The sequence below is a fragment of the Amphiprion ocellaris genome, chromosome 11, assembly GCF_022539595.1.
Source record: "Amphiprion ocellaris isolate individual 3 ecotype Okinawa chromosome 11, ASM2253959v1, whole genome shotgun sequence".
NCBI classification, from domain to species: domain Eukaryota; kingdom Metazoa; phylum Chordata; class Actinopteri; family Pomacentridae; genus Amphiprion; species Amphiprion ocellaris.
This window is the reverse complement of record NC_072776.1, coordinates 27,929,461-27,943,730: the sequence shown is the minus strand read 5'-3', so window position 1 is coordinate 27,943,730 and position 14,270 is coordinate 27,929,461. Positions and strand designations below refer to the sequence as shown.

At 37.8% G+C, this 14,270-nt stretch overlaps 1 protein-coding gene across 1 annotated transcript in view; it reads left to right on the top strand.

Annotated features, from left to right (window-relative positions):
* plcl1 (phospholipase C like 1) overlaps window positions 1-14,270 on the top strand; it is a 122,135-nt gene that overhangs the window by 62,507 nt on the left and 45,358 nt on the right. The window contains exons 2-4 of the mRNA XM_055015182.1: window positions 12,664-12,738; window positions 12,862-13,149; window positions 13,244-13,534. Coding sequence (XP_054871157.1) covers window positions 12,664-12,738; window positions 12,862-13,149; window positions 13,244-13,534 — 654 coding nt within the window. The remainder of the gene's footprint in view (window positions 1-12,663; window positions 12,739-12,861; window positions 13,150-13,243; window positions 13,535-14,270) is intronic.

Below are 14,270 nucleotides of genomic sequence, written 5' to 3'. Positions count from 1 at the left end.
ATCGCTTAAAGACCTTCCAGGCCTCTCTTGTTGGCACTATGCTGCCTTATTATGCTGCCTGGAGGAAGAGGAGGGAAGGGTCGCGATGAAGAGCAGAAAGTAGAGAATGAATAGGAGGGAAGATGGAGAGGATGAAACGACAAGAAGCAGTAGAAATGAGGGTCAAACGGTGTGGGATTCAGGAGAAACTGAAGGAGTGCAGATGAAGCTGGGTGGAAAGAGACGGCAGATTTAGAGGTGAAGCTGGCGAGTTGTCTAGACATGAAGGAGAGGCCGTGTTGCTTTCTGTCTGGCTGCTTCAGTTTGTCCTCTGGTGCCACAACAGTTTAATTTATGTGCCGAGTGTTGCAGAAGGCAGTGGGCATTAGCGGCTGTAAGAGGGACGGCAAGTGTGTCGGCACCTGTAATGTAAATGTGATGGCGGTTCAACATGTTTGTTGCTCTCATGTTCATCAGTCTAACAGAGGAAAGTGCAGTCAGTAACCTCATCCAAGCATCACAGTATTAACTGTCTGAACACCCAACCTTGCTGGCCAATTTGAGAAGCTCATTGTTTTTTAAAAAATCGTTATAATTACACCTTTCATCTGAGACAGCAACCGTTAAAACAATGAAAAATGGCTGGATTTTCATATTTGTGGTGCTTCTTGAAATAATTATGTTGCTTTATCAGGCACATTAATGAAGTTTGCACTCAAAATCAAATTATTCTACATTTCTATAACTGTATCCACATTATTAGCTTAAAGAAGACATTAGCCACTATTTTTGCCTGAACGGCATGCTGTAACATTAGCTGTCACATTAACTAAAACGAGATGCTAAGCCAACACATTATTCTAAACAAGACAACAGTAGGTGTTACATCAAATTGAACAACTGCAGCCACTACATTAGCCTAGAGAAGATAACTCTAGCCGCAACATTAGCCTAAATGTCATCATCTGACCTATTAGATTAGTCTAAACAGCATAATTTTAGCTATTTATTTTCCTAAGAATCAGCATGTACAGCATTCTTGTCCAAAGGTGTTACGAGTACTGGAAAACTACTATTAACTGTACATTTTTGACTTGTTTCCATACTCGTCTCCAAACAGCCAAAATGTTCACACATTGTGAACACTTGCCCGGGCATTGTTACAAACACATTATTTACAGATGACTTGATGGTTGGGTCACTGCAGAGACTTGAAGCTTTGTCTGAGGCCTGCTGTTGTGATTGACACCGTTGGTTGCATCAAGCGACACATAATACCACACACTGTAGGAATCAGAGTTATGACACCTTCTACCGAATGACTCACGCAAATGTAATCAGTGCACTGAAATATCTGCACACTCTCTCCTCCACCCACAGACACGGATGTACACGCTGCCGGTCACGGATATCAATTAATCATTCTGCTTTTTGCACGACTCCCTCAAAGTGTTAAGTGATTTTTATCGTCTTTCGGCTGCTTCACGCTGACTTCATTTCTGTTCTCAGAACACTGTGTCCATCTCGTGTTTCAATAAGTTCCCTCAGTTCACTGTGTCTGTGAGAAATTGACCAAAAAGAGATGGTAATTCACTGTGAAGCTGTGTGCAGCCGAGAGGAGCTGCAGGTCCCTTTGTATGTTCATCAATACGAGCACCTTTAATGTACGTTTGGTCATTTTGACTGGACGCAACTAATAACGTTAACTGTGACTGCATCGGTCGTGATTATGTTCACGTTGACTCACTGACATGACATTACAGGGATGTTTCAGTGATACTGAGCAGAGATGTCAGCATAGGTCCCACCATTATGTAAATTATCGTGTCATGGTTCTTGATAATAAATTCAACACTAAAAATTGTTTTAAAAAGTCAATCAAGCTGTCAAATCTTTCATTCAAGCTACACCTAGCATTTCAAGCAGCACTTAGTTCGATATGAGCTATTGTTACATTAGTGTATACAAAAAAACTGCATTCTACATTATTATAAACAAAACAATTTAGCTGCTATATCAGTCTAAGCATAACACTGACCATAAACCAGATAATGTTAGCAGCTCTGCTAATCTGAACAAATTGTAGCCTAAGCATCATAAGTTAGCTACTATGTTAACATCAACAAGCTAACATTTGCCACTACATTGGCCTCCGTAAGATGATATTAGTTAAAAACAGAATGTTAGTTGCTTTGTTAAACTACACAAGATATTGTTAGCTGTTATTTTAGCCTAAACACCATATAATCAGCCTTATCACCATAATTGTTAGCACCTTTGTTAACCTAAACACAATGTTAGGATAAGCACGATAGTAGATGCTACGTTGACCTAAGCATAATAACTTTACCCACTACGCTTGCCTATGCTAGATCCAGAGGTGGGTAGAGTATCCAAAAATTGTACCCAAGTAAGAGTAACATTACTTCAAAATAATGTCACTCAAGTAGAAGTAAAAAGTAGTCACCCAAAAAATTACTCAAGTAAGAGTAAAAAGTTTTTGGTGAAAAGACTACTCAAGTATTGAGTAACTGTTTGATTGTAATGTCTGATTTATTTTTAAAAAATGATGTGATCAAACAGACAAAAATGTAATGTGCAAATTCTGGTATTTCCAAATAATAAAATTAAAAATAGCAAAAATAAATAACATTTTTACAAAATGATAAGTTAAGGAACAAGAAACACAAATTTCCAAATCTTTTTTTTTTCCACAACATAAAGCTTTTGAAACAAATACCTGTAGTTAGGTAATGTTTTTATGTTTGAACAGTGTAAACTAATTCCAGTGACAAGATATACTGTTTACTGCATTTCACTTCCCTCCAAATGGCATAGGCTCAGTAGGTAGAAAATAACAATACAACTCGGGCTGGACTCGAATATCCTTATATTCAGTGGTTGCGTCCAAATCACGTGGACCTAGACATTTGCTTAAACAGAATGGTAGCAACAATATTAACTGAAACAAGATGCTAGTCAATAAATTTGCCTAAAAAACACAATTTTAGCCACTATGTTATTCTAAACAAGACAGCTGTAGCCACTATATTAGCCTAAACAAGAAAACATTAGCAACTATAGTAGCTTAAGCCATTGTTTTAGCCTAAACTGCATGTTCTAAGCTATTAGCTAGCTGTAGCATTAGCTGCCTAAATTTCATATTAGTTGCTACGTTAAGCTAAACAAAATAATGTTAGCTGCAACATTAGCCTAAATATCATAATTGTACTTGCTGTGTTAACCTAAAAAAATACTAGTAGCTATTACATTTGTCCAAATAACATAATGTTAGCTGCTTTGTTATCATAAGCAGAACATTAGCTGTTACATTTGCCTAAACATCATAACATTAGCTGCTACATTACCCTAACAAGTCAACATTAGCCACTGTATTACACAAAACAAGCTAATGTTGCCTTTGTGAATGCTGCGTCTTTAGCATTGCTATAGCAGATGCTTCCGAAGATGTTCACAAACAATAACAGTAACATTTCAATGTGTAAAATTGTATATTTTGCATTATATTGTATTTTTGATTTTTATTTATCATTGACTGAAATGTTAAATACCTCCATACACAACTGTTGCTGTATTTTTTCAACGGCAGAATTAATAGACAGCACAGAGCAACTATTAATGATATTATGAAAAACTATGTGGGGGAAAATAGTCTTTTCTATTTCTCCTAACTTCATATGACCCATAACAAATTTGTTTTTCTTCTAACAGTATTTTTTCAAAACTTTCTTTTCCTATATTTTACAGACTACAGGCTACATTCTTAAAGAGGGACTGATTTGTAAAACATTTTTTCAACTAAAGTCCTTAGAGAGCACCGCATGTATAATGTGAACCAAATCTATAATGCTGGCAAATGTGTAATGTATGTTACAATTTTAAGAGCTCAGCATCAGGTTCGTTCTCCTATTCAAAGAGCTCTTCTATCTTAATTTGAACCGAAGGTGTTGCAGGCATCCTCTGATTGGATGAATTTTGCTGGATGAAGGTCTGAGGAGCTGAACGTTGTGTTCAGATCAAGTGTGCAGGTTTTTTAATCCATCAGTTGCATATGGATCCCTGATTAAAAGTAAAGTGTGTCTGACTTTGTGCTATTAGTACTGCTTGTTCCGAACCCTGAATGCGTGTGTCGGCAGTTGTGGCTCGTCCTTTGCCGTGGATTAGCGACTGTAAGACTGTGGATGCAAGCGGCAGCACGCTAATCTATTATGGTAATCTACCGCCAGTGTGCCGGGGGATCATTAGCCAGATCATAGGATCAGATCGGAGCTGGATTTATGCAACTGCCAGGTGTTGCTCAGCTGTGTGTGTGTGTCACAGAGGTTTATATACAAGGTTAACAAGCTGGTCAATGGATGGAAACAGTGAGCCGGGCGCGGGCATTGATGAATGGTAGCGCATGTGCAGTATTTGAGTGTTTTAAATGGATTTTCACATTATCGTCCCAGTTTATCCAGCAGAGTCTGCTGCAGCTGGTGAAGGTCACGGTGACGGAAACGGGCCTCATGTTTGCTTCACTGGTTTGTAAAATTGCAAGGTTGAATGCATCCCATTACTCCCACCCCTTCACCTCCATCTTTATTTGGTTTATACGGAGTTATAAAGTCATAACCTGCAGGATATACGAGAAGTAGTGAAATGAAAAGAGCATAAATGTTTCGACAAAAATTGTAATATCAGTATTACTGTTCATAGTCACAAATTTGTAGGACCACAATCCACTGTTACAGCCGAAATTATTTTAGTTTGTATTGTTGTAAAGTTGTGTTTTATTAACCCGTGGAGCTACAAGCAGCTTTTGGACACTTTGTTTTCTCACTGTAGGATCATTTTTCCACAGCATAACCATGAATAGAACAAGAGAGACCTCAGAAATGTCTTTTGTGCTATATGACACAGCATGAACGGTATAAATCATTTAAAAAATATATTTTTTTATATGTTTTACAAAAATTGAAAACATCTGGAATCACCTTGTCCAACATTTTTCCAAGTTTCCACAGGTGTTACCAATACTACAATACTGTTACAATAAAATGAGGCTCCCCATTGAGTTTATAGAGGTTCCCCAGCCTCTATAAACTGAACTTATTTCATATAAGAGCTAAAATAACCCTTCATTAATCCCACAGTGGGGAAATTTGCATTGTTACAGCGGCAAAGCCGGCGCAAACATTTAAGGAATGTAGTACAAAAATGAAAATAAATCAACATATACATAAGTAGCAGTTACAGAAATAACGACTACTTAGTTATTTGCAATACCACTTACACATATAAGTGGTACTGCAAATAGGGACCCCTTACTGAATCTCCACCCGTGGTAGAAAACGTTGGGAAAAAAATAAAATATTCAGCACAAACTGGGCAAATTTAGTGTCCAAGGTGCTCTGCTTGCTAAAAAAAAAACAACCTCCTATGCTCCTCTGTTTACCAATATTGAGCCATGTTGCATTTATGTTATTGATCCAGTTTGTTTTACTTTCCTATCCGTCTCACTTCACTTCACTTCAGCTTTTCTCTGCTCTGTGGAAACATTGCCTGCAGTTCAGCCAAAAACTCAGAATTTTTGTATTTTTCATATAATGAAGAGATTCTGATGGATTTCAGCAAGGATTTGAGGTTGCACCAGGGAGTGTGAAATTTTTTATTAAACTGGCATTTCAATAAGATTTAATTTGATAGCATGACTTCCTTTAGTATTTTATGCATATAGTGATTCAAATGAAGTATGTACTGCTACATTCAGCTGAACAGTCATTACATTAAACAAAACAACACCAATAACAATAGCCACTATTTTAGCCTACATTGCATAACTACGAGCTAGCAGTAACGTTAGCTGCTACCCTAACGTTTGATGTTACCATAAACATTATAAAGTCAGTTGCTTTGTAAACCAAGTGTTAGCTGCAACATTACATTACCTAAATGTGTTACTGCATACCACTAATGCAGTATGTACTTTCCAGATACTTTGTTACACTTTTGGGCCCTTTCTGGTTTCAGCATGACAGTGGCCCCTGTGTGCGAAACCAGCTCCATACAGGAACTTTTACACCAAACAACAATGCATAGTCTTTTGTAAGATGTAACTTAAAATAACACCACTTTTGCACCTGGCCTTTGCATTGCTGCATCTTCTTGGCCCCAAAACCTCAGATTATTTTCCCTCACTGTTCCCGTCTCTTGTACGGGTGCACTTCAACCACACTTACAATAACAGCTCTTCCAATAACCTTTTGTATTGCCGTACACGTGGCTTTTGTGCCGCTCTGTGCATCATCCCGAGTGAAGAGCCAGCTGCCGTAACCACTTCACCCTCCGTCCATGGCTTTCCAATACAATGACCTATTGTTGTGCATCCACATATTGTACTTGTGCTGCTCTCCTCTCGGCTTCCTGGGCCCACACTTGTTGCATCTCTTTTCATCTCCTGCCTGTCAATTTGCTCCCTTTTGCGCTGTACATTACGTTTCTAAGCCATCTGCCCAGATTTGTTTGCCTTCTTGCGTGTCCACTTAAGGACAAGCTTTCATTTTCAACCCATTCTCTTAATTTGCCTGACCTTTCCTGCATCTCCTCTCCCCTCCAGCTTTTGATCCCATTTCTCTTTTACCATCTTTTTTGTTGTTGTTTTTTTTTGCCCCCCTCCCCACCCCCCGCCTGCTGGCTGCAGCTCAGCGATGGAGAGAGTTATCAAATCTGAGTTAAAGAGAGGAGGCAGAAGTAAAACAAACCACAGAGCTTCATGCAGGCTGCGGATTATAACTGATAGATGCCCTTTTTTAGGCCGAGCAGAACTCTGCATTAAAGGCTTTACAGTTTTCCTGGATGGCATGCAGCGAAATGTCAAAGTGACAGTGGAAACATGCACACAGTGGATTAGTAACGACAGCCACCGCAACATCAATGTTCCCGAGCGTCCACGCCGGCCAGAGCATAACGAACGCAGCCAGAGAGACGTCCACGGCCTGATCTGTCCACCTAAATACTCGCTGACCTGCTTTCTCTAAGCTCCGACCTCCCCGCTGACCAACTTAATAAAAAAGATATTTTGTGGGACAGTTACGTGAATAAAGACAAACAGATCTTATTGGAAGCTCTGACCTCGCCTCTCTGTGTGTCTGCTGTGCGCTGGGAGGTGTGGGAATATTGGAATTGGAAAATCGATGGGTGTTTGTGTAGTGATGGGACGAGGCAACGATTCTCAGCTCTTTATCTTTTTCAGACTTGTTCCCTTCCTTTTCTCAGAAGTAATCACTGCTGTGTTTGTTCTCATCTGGCCTCATTCCTTTTTATTTTCCTCTTCACCCGAAAAAAATATGCAGAATTTGTGAATCTAAATATTTGTCTGGAAAATTGTAATCCATTCAATGTGCTGTTATTTGTGTATTCCAATAAGAGCGAAAACATTATAACAGTTAATATTTCAACCGTCATTCTATTCTAATCAAATCCTGAACAGTAGAGCTGCAATAAATCAGCAGCTTTTTTCAATAATCAATTGATTTGAATAATTTTTTAAGAAAGAAGCCTAAATTCTCTGATTCCAGCTACTTAAATGTGATTATTTGCTGGTTTCTTTCCTCTCCTGCGACAATACATTTTAGGGACGTCATCTCAGGCTTTGGGAAACACAGATCGGCCTTTTTTTTTTGCAATTTTTCGGACATTTTATAGTCCAAATAGTCAATTACCTGCCAACTATTAAATGAAACATCATCTATTTTGATAATTAATTAATCAGTTTGAGTAATTAAAAAAAAAAAAAAAAGCCTAAATTCTCTAATTTCAACTACTTAGATGTGAATATTTGCTGGTTTCTTTCCTCTTCTGTGACAATAAACTGAATATCTTTGGGTTGTAGACGAAACAAGACATTTTAGGGACGTCATCTCAGGCTTTGAGAAACACAGATCAGCCTTTTTTTTGCAATTTTCTGACATTTTATAGACCAAGCAGTTGATTAGTTGTCAACTATTAAATTAATTTCCAACTATTTTGATAGTCAATTAACTGATTTTTTTTAAACATAAAAAGTCTAAATTCTCTGCTTTCAGCTTCCTAAATGTGAATTTTTTCAGATCTATTTCCTCTTCTTGACATTAAACTGATTTTCTTTACGTTGTGAACAAAATAAGACATTTTAGGACCTCATCTCAGGGAAACACTGATCAATTTTCTGACATTTTAAACTCCAAGCAGCCAATTACTTGTCAACTATTAAATTAATCACCATCTATTTTGATAATTAATCAATTTCAGTAATTTTATTTTTTTTTTTTAAAAAGGCTAAAATTATCTGATTCTAGCTACTTAAATGTGAATGTTTTCTAGTTTAATTCCTCCTCTATGACAGTAAACTGAATATCTTTGAGTGGTGAACTTCATCTTGGGCTTTGGGAAACTCCAATGAACTTTTTCATGATTTTCTGCATTTTAAAGACCAAATGTTAGCTATTAAATTCATTACCCACAATTTTGATAATCAATCACACACAACTGTAGATAACCCGGCTCTTAATAAATAAGAGCCGGGTTCTGCTCGAGGTTTTTTTCCCTGTTAAAAGGGTGTTTTCCTTGCCACTGTCGCCTTTTGGCTTGCTCTGGGGGTCAGGCATATGGGTTCTGTAAAGCGTCTTGAGACAATTTGACTGTAATTGCCGCTATATAAATAAAATTGAATTGAATTGAATTGAATTGAATTGATTTGAATTGAATTGAATTGAATTGAATTGAATTGAATTGAATTGAATTGAATTGAATTGAATTGAATTGAATTGAATTGAATTGAATTGAATTGAATTGAATTGAATTGAATTGAATTGAATTGGGGCGCTTCGGCAGACATTTTCCGAGTTTTTTTCCATTTGTCATTCTCATCCCTGAATCTGAGTCAAAAAAAGTCAAAATTCTCTGATTCCAGCTTCTTTAATTCTAAATATTTCAGTTTTCTTCCTCCTTTATGACAGTATGCTTAATATCTTTGGGTTGTGACCTTCATGTTTGGCTTTGGGAGACACTAATCAACTTTTTTTTCATGACTTTCTGACATTTTAGAGAGCAAATTACAGCTATTAAATAGATTACTCACGATTTTTATAATCAAAAATCAATGTTTTTTAATGGGAAAAAAGCCCAATTTCTCTAAATCCAGCTTCTTCAACTGAAATATTTTCTGGCTTCTTGCATCCTCTGTGACAATATGCTTGATATCTGTGAGTTGTACACAAAACAAGAAGATTTTCTGAGATTTTACAGACCTTTAATGGAGAAATAATTAACAGATTAATCTACATTGATCAGTAGTTGCATTATCAATTGACCTGAGATCAGCAAACCATCAACCTTTTATATATAATTTGCATAAAACTAGGGCTGCAACTAACCATTATTTCCATTATTGATTCATATGCAGATTATTTTCTTGATTAGTCAGTGAATTGGTTGGTCTACAACACAAGAAACATTTGCAAATGTCTTTTTCAGTCTAAGAAAAAACATAGTAAAACCCCAAGATATTGAAAGTAAAGGTGATATCTTTTAAATTTACCTCACTATGACCCCCTCTGCGTGCTCCTTGGAGTTTACATAGAGACGTAATGAAGTCACAAGCATACAGGCTCACTGGATGTGCGACAGCTTAGTTGTGTGTTTGTGATTTAATTTGCTGTGTGCGTTGTCAGTGTGTAGGAGGTAAAGTTTTCAGATTTAAGTCAGAACAGAGTTGATGTTGTTTATTCGCGTTCTGTGGACAATAGATCAGCTGTGAGCAACAGGAGGTTTTCACATGGCTCTCCTGGGAGCCAGCAGGCTGCTGCAGCTTGTTAAACTCGGAATAACTGTGTACATTTGCCTTTCACATAAAAATTATAACAGTTCATTTAATGGTTGGCGAACACGCACAGATTGCTGGTAGTGAAGCAGCTGAGGGAAGCTGCAAAATAGATCCTCTGGGAGTCTGGTTCTGCAGAAATAAATTCAGGTCGACTTTCAGGTTCATTACTAATGATGATGCTGATGATTTTTGGGTACAAATTACCACACAGGAAATTATTTTAAACATTACAGACACATCATGCAAACATCCTTTAGTCCTAGTTTTTATTCTGAAAACAACTCGCATATTCATCTCAAATTCAAGCAAAATTAAAGAAAAATTTTCTGTTACTTAAAAATTTGAGAATTTGTATCATTTCTAGTATTTAGCATTAAGCCTAAAAGTAATGCTAAACAGTTTCAGAATTCATCAATTTATTAAAGCATTTATCCATCGTTTTTAATTGTTCGACAAACTAACTAAAATATTTTCTAAGCTATTGTAACGGTAGCCTAATCGAAATTAGGTTATCTGCCATATTAGCCAAAACAGGATAACATTAGATAAAGTTAGCCTAATGTTAGTCTAAACAATACAATGCTTGACTCAACAAGATAATATAGCTTAGACAAACTAACATTAGCAGCTATGTTAGCTTAAACAAGAAAATTTTAGCTGTTTCATTAGTTGGCATAAGACAATGTTAATGTAAAGAAGATAACATTAATATTAACAAGATAATGTAGTTTAAAAAAGTGCTTACACACAAGCAGCTATGATAGCTGAAGCAAGATAATAATAGCCGCTATGTTCACCTAAACCTAAACAAGATAATGTAAGCTGCTACTTTAACTTAAATAAGATATCATTAGCTGCTACATTAGTTTAAACAACATGATATTAGCTGCTACACTGACTGATAAGATTTTTTTTCATAGCCTAAGCAAAATAATCTTCTGTTAAGCCATTGGTTTGAAATACTTGACTATAAATTAGTAATACTTCTGAAACGCAGCAGTTTTACTTGTAATCGAGTACTTTTACATTGTGATATAGGTACTTTAATTGAAGTAGAGGACCTTTCACCACTGCTGACAGCACACTGTTTTATTTCACCAGGAACTGAGTGGATTTCTGTGGTTGGTTTGTCGGTATTTTTATCGCCTCCACTTCATCAGCAGTGTTTTTTCTTCCACGTTCAAGGCCATTTAAGCTGTGCTGAAGCTATTTCAGATTTTGAACGGAAATGGCCTTTACTGCAAATACACCTACAGTCATTTTATCAGTACATATATATATATATATATATATATATATATATATATATATATATATATATATATATATATATATATATATGTATAAACCAAACACTGCTGGCTGACGGAGGTACCAAGGGAATGGACTGTACCAGGAGACATGGCCACTTCTACCCTTAGCCCCACATGCAATTACTGCTGTCTGCTCAGCTACGACGGTCCCACCTCATTACTAATCAGTGAAGAGCTATTATTGGGGCCCTCTGTGAAAATCCAACGTTGGAACGCCAATGAAAGTTAACTTAACATTGACATTGGGTCCCTGAGTAGAGATGGAGGTGCCAATCAATCTGTCACTGTAAGTGCAGGTAGCCAGAGGGGGGAAGCAGAGTTCCTAGCAGGGTTCAAAGTAGATGTAACCTATAGGTGTGTGTGTATGTGAAGTACATATTAATATTTCCCCCTAAACTTAAATGGAAATAAATAAAATATGAGAAAAGACACATAAATTCCTCCAGATTTCACTATAAAGGTTAGTTACTTTCTTTATATGTTTACATCTGTTTACAATACCTGTTTTGTATAGAAATTATCATACAAGAGAAAGAAAACAAGCAATTATTTGAAATGTTTTAAGCAGAATCAACAGCAGTGACATTATTGCTAAAAAAAAAAAAAGCATTTCATTTAATACAAATACAAGCCTCAAAAAATGTCCAAATCCAAACCAGACCTCAGTTATTGGGTTTCTACCTTCCACACATGATTATAAGAATGTTAATATAATATATGATAACATAAAAACAACCTATTTTTTTGTACTTTTTCTTTAAAATATGACCTTCAAGTGGACAAATTTCCATCACAGTTTTACATTGCCCAGATATTTTTATGTTATAAATTGTAAAGTGCTGAAACATAAGATTTTCTTTTACAGTGATTTACAAAACGTAGAAATTCAAGTATGGCTGTTAATCCCGCTGTTTTTGATTGAAACATCAAATCTCGTGTTTGTTTCTTCGTTGCCCATCAAGGTGATCAACCCGCTAAACACCAAATCCTGCCATCAGGTTTGGATGGCAATGTTACTTTAAAAGGTCGACATTTTTACACCATTTATCAGAACCTTAAACTGTAACAAGAATAATCAACTATTCAACTTTTCGAGGATTCATGAATGTGAATGTGACAGTTCTGTGGGGATAAATGACCAAAAATAAAGTTAAAAATGTTAAATTTCATTGAACAAACTTTGCATGTCCCATTCAAAAATTCAACAAAAATAAACCGTTTGCACCAGATTCTGTAAAACACAAAAAACGAGGGGATCCTTAGCACGACTGAAAATCCATAACTGACTTAGCTGTGACCAACAGTCACATGACAAACTGCGACATGACACAAATTCTGAGTTTTAGGCTGAACTGCAGGCAGTGTTTTCACAGAGCTGAATAGACGACGAGAGACTGAGAAAACAATAAAACATACTGGATTAATAAAATACATTTTTTTAGACTGTTACTTAACATGTGGAAACTTCTGGTTTTGACCTTCAGGACGTCTGTCTTTGTCTTTTCCCAGGATCACTCAGTGCAGAAGGTGGGCGGAGGTCGGAAGAAGACGGTGTCCTTTAGCAGCATACCATCTGAGAAGAAGGTAGGTTGGAATAAAAAAGATCGACCAATTTAAAGTATAAATTCTCCCCTACCTTAAAAAAAACAGGACTTTGTTGCTCTTTAGCAGCTGGACAGAAAAGTTTTCCGTGTTTTTCTGTTCCAGGTTAGCAGTGCTGCTGACTGCTTGGCGTTCATGCAAGGTGGGTGTGAACTGAAGAAGATTCGGCCAAACTCGAGGGTTTACTGCCGGTTTTACACCCTAGACCAGGACCTGAGCTGCATACGCTGGGAACCGTCCAAGAAGGATGGGGACCGGGCTCGGCTGGACATCTCCAGCATACGGGAGGTCCGAACTGGGAAGAGCACCGAGACCTTCCTCCATAACGGCCCTCTCTCTGAGCACCTGGCTGAGGAAGCAGCCTTTTCTGTCATCCATGGAGAAGACTACCAGGTATAAAGAAAAGAAGAAGAAGAAATGATGCTTGTAGTAGTAGTTACAAGATGACTCTCTGTAACCTTTATTATCTATGTTTCACTACCCACAGTCTCTGGACTTGGTTGCCTTGTCGGCAGATGTGGCCAACATCTGGGTGACAGGCCTTCGCTACCTTTTGGCCCACCCTTCGATCGTTGGAGGGGGAGGAGGCGGAGGTGGTGGAGGAGGCCCAGGTGAAGGAGGAGGTCTGGTGGTGGACGGCAGCCTGGGAAGCAAGATGAGGAGCGAGTGGCTGGCGGCAGAGTTCGGTCAGGTGGACGAAGACGGCTACGGCATCGTGTCGGAGGATGTCGCCGTAGCTACCATCTGTAAACTGTGTCCTGGCATCAAGGAGGCCAAGGTGGGTCGAACTCTTATTCTACCTGCCAACAGGATCCTATCACTGTCTACGTAAGTGACCATGGAAAGCATCCTGGTAGTGGTGTGATGTGTTTCTAGAGACGGGATGTTATGTTGTTGTCATAAAGTTGGAGTTTCAGCTTGTTTTTGTAAATCTTGAGCATCCAGCTGCCACTTGGCATCTCTGGAAAAACACTAGAAAAACCTTTAAACTAAGCATTGTTAATGTAAAGTGAAGACAGTTTTATTTCTTGCCTGATATGTTTTCAGAAACAGATTTTGTTGAACTGAGTCATCATGCTGGTCTTGTTTGAAATCTCGGAGCCAATGTGTGAAGCCTTCGCCCAATCAGGTTCAGCTAGTACTTGTCTAGTTGTTTAATAGGTGCAGGAAGAAGTCAAGGTGGGTCCAAATCTTATTCCACCTGCCAACAGGATCCTATTTAATGTCTAAGTAAGCAGCCCCGCAAAACATTCTGGTGGTGTTCCAATATGATTCTAGAGACAGGATGTTACATTGTCCATTCGTCCTTTACACGAAGTTGGAGTCTCAGCTGCTTTCTGCAAATCAAGGACATCCAGACGCCACTTAACGCCTCTGGAAACTCTAGAAAAACCTTAAAACTAACCATTGTTTATGTAAAAGGAAAGGATGTTGGCGTGGCCACCATCTGTAAACTTCGTCCTGGCATCAAGGAGGCCAAGCTGGGTCAAAATCTAGCTGTCCAAGAATCGTAT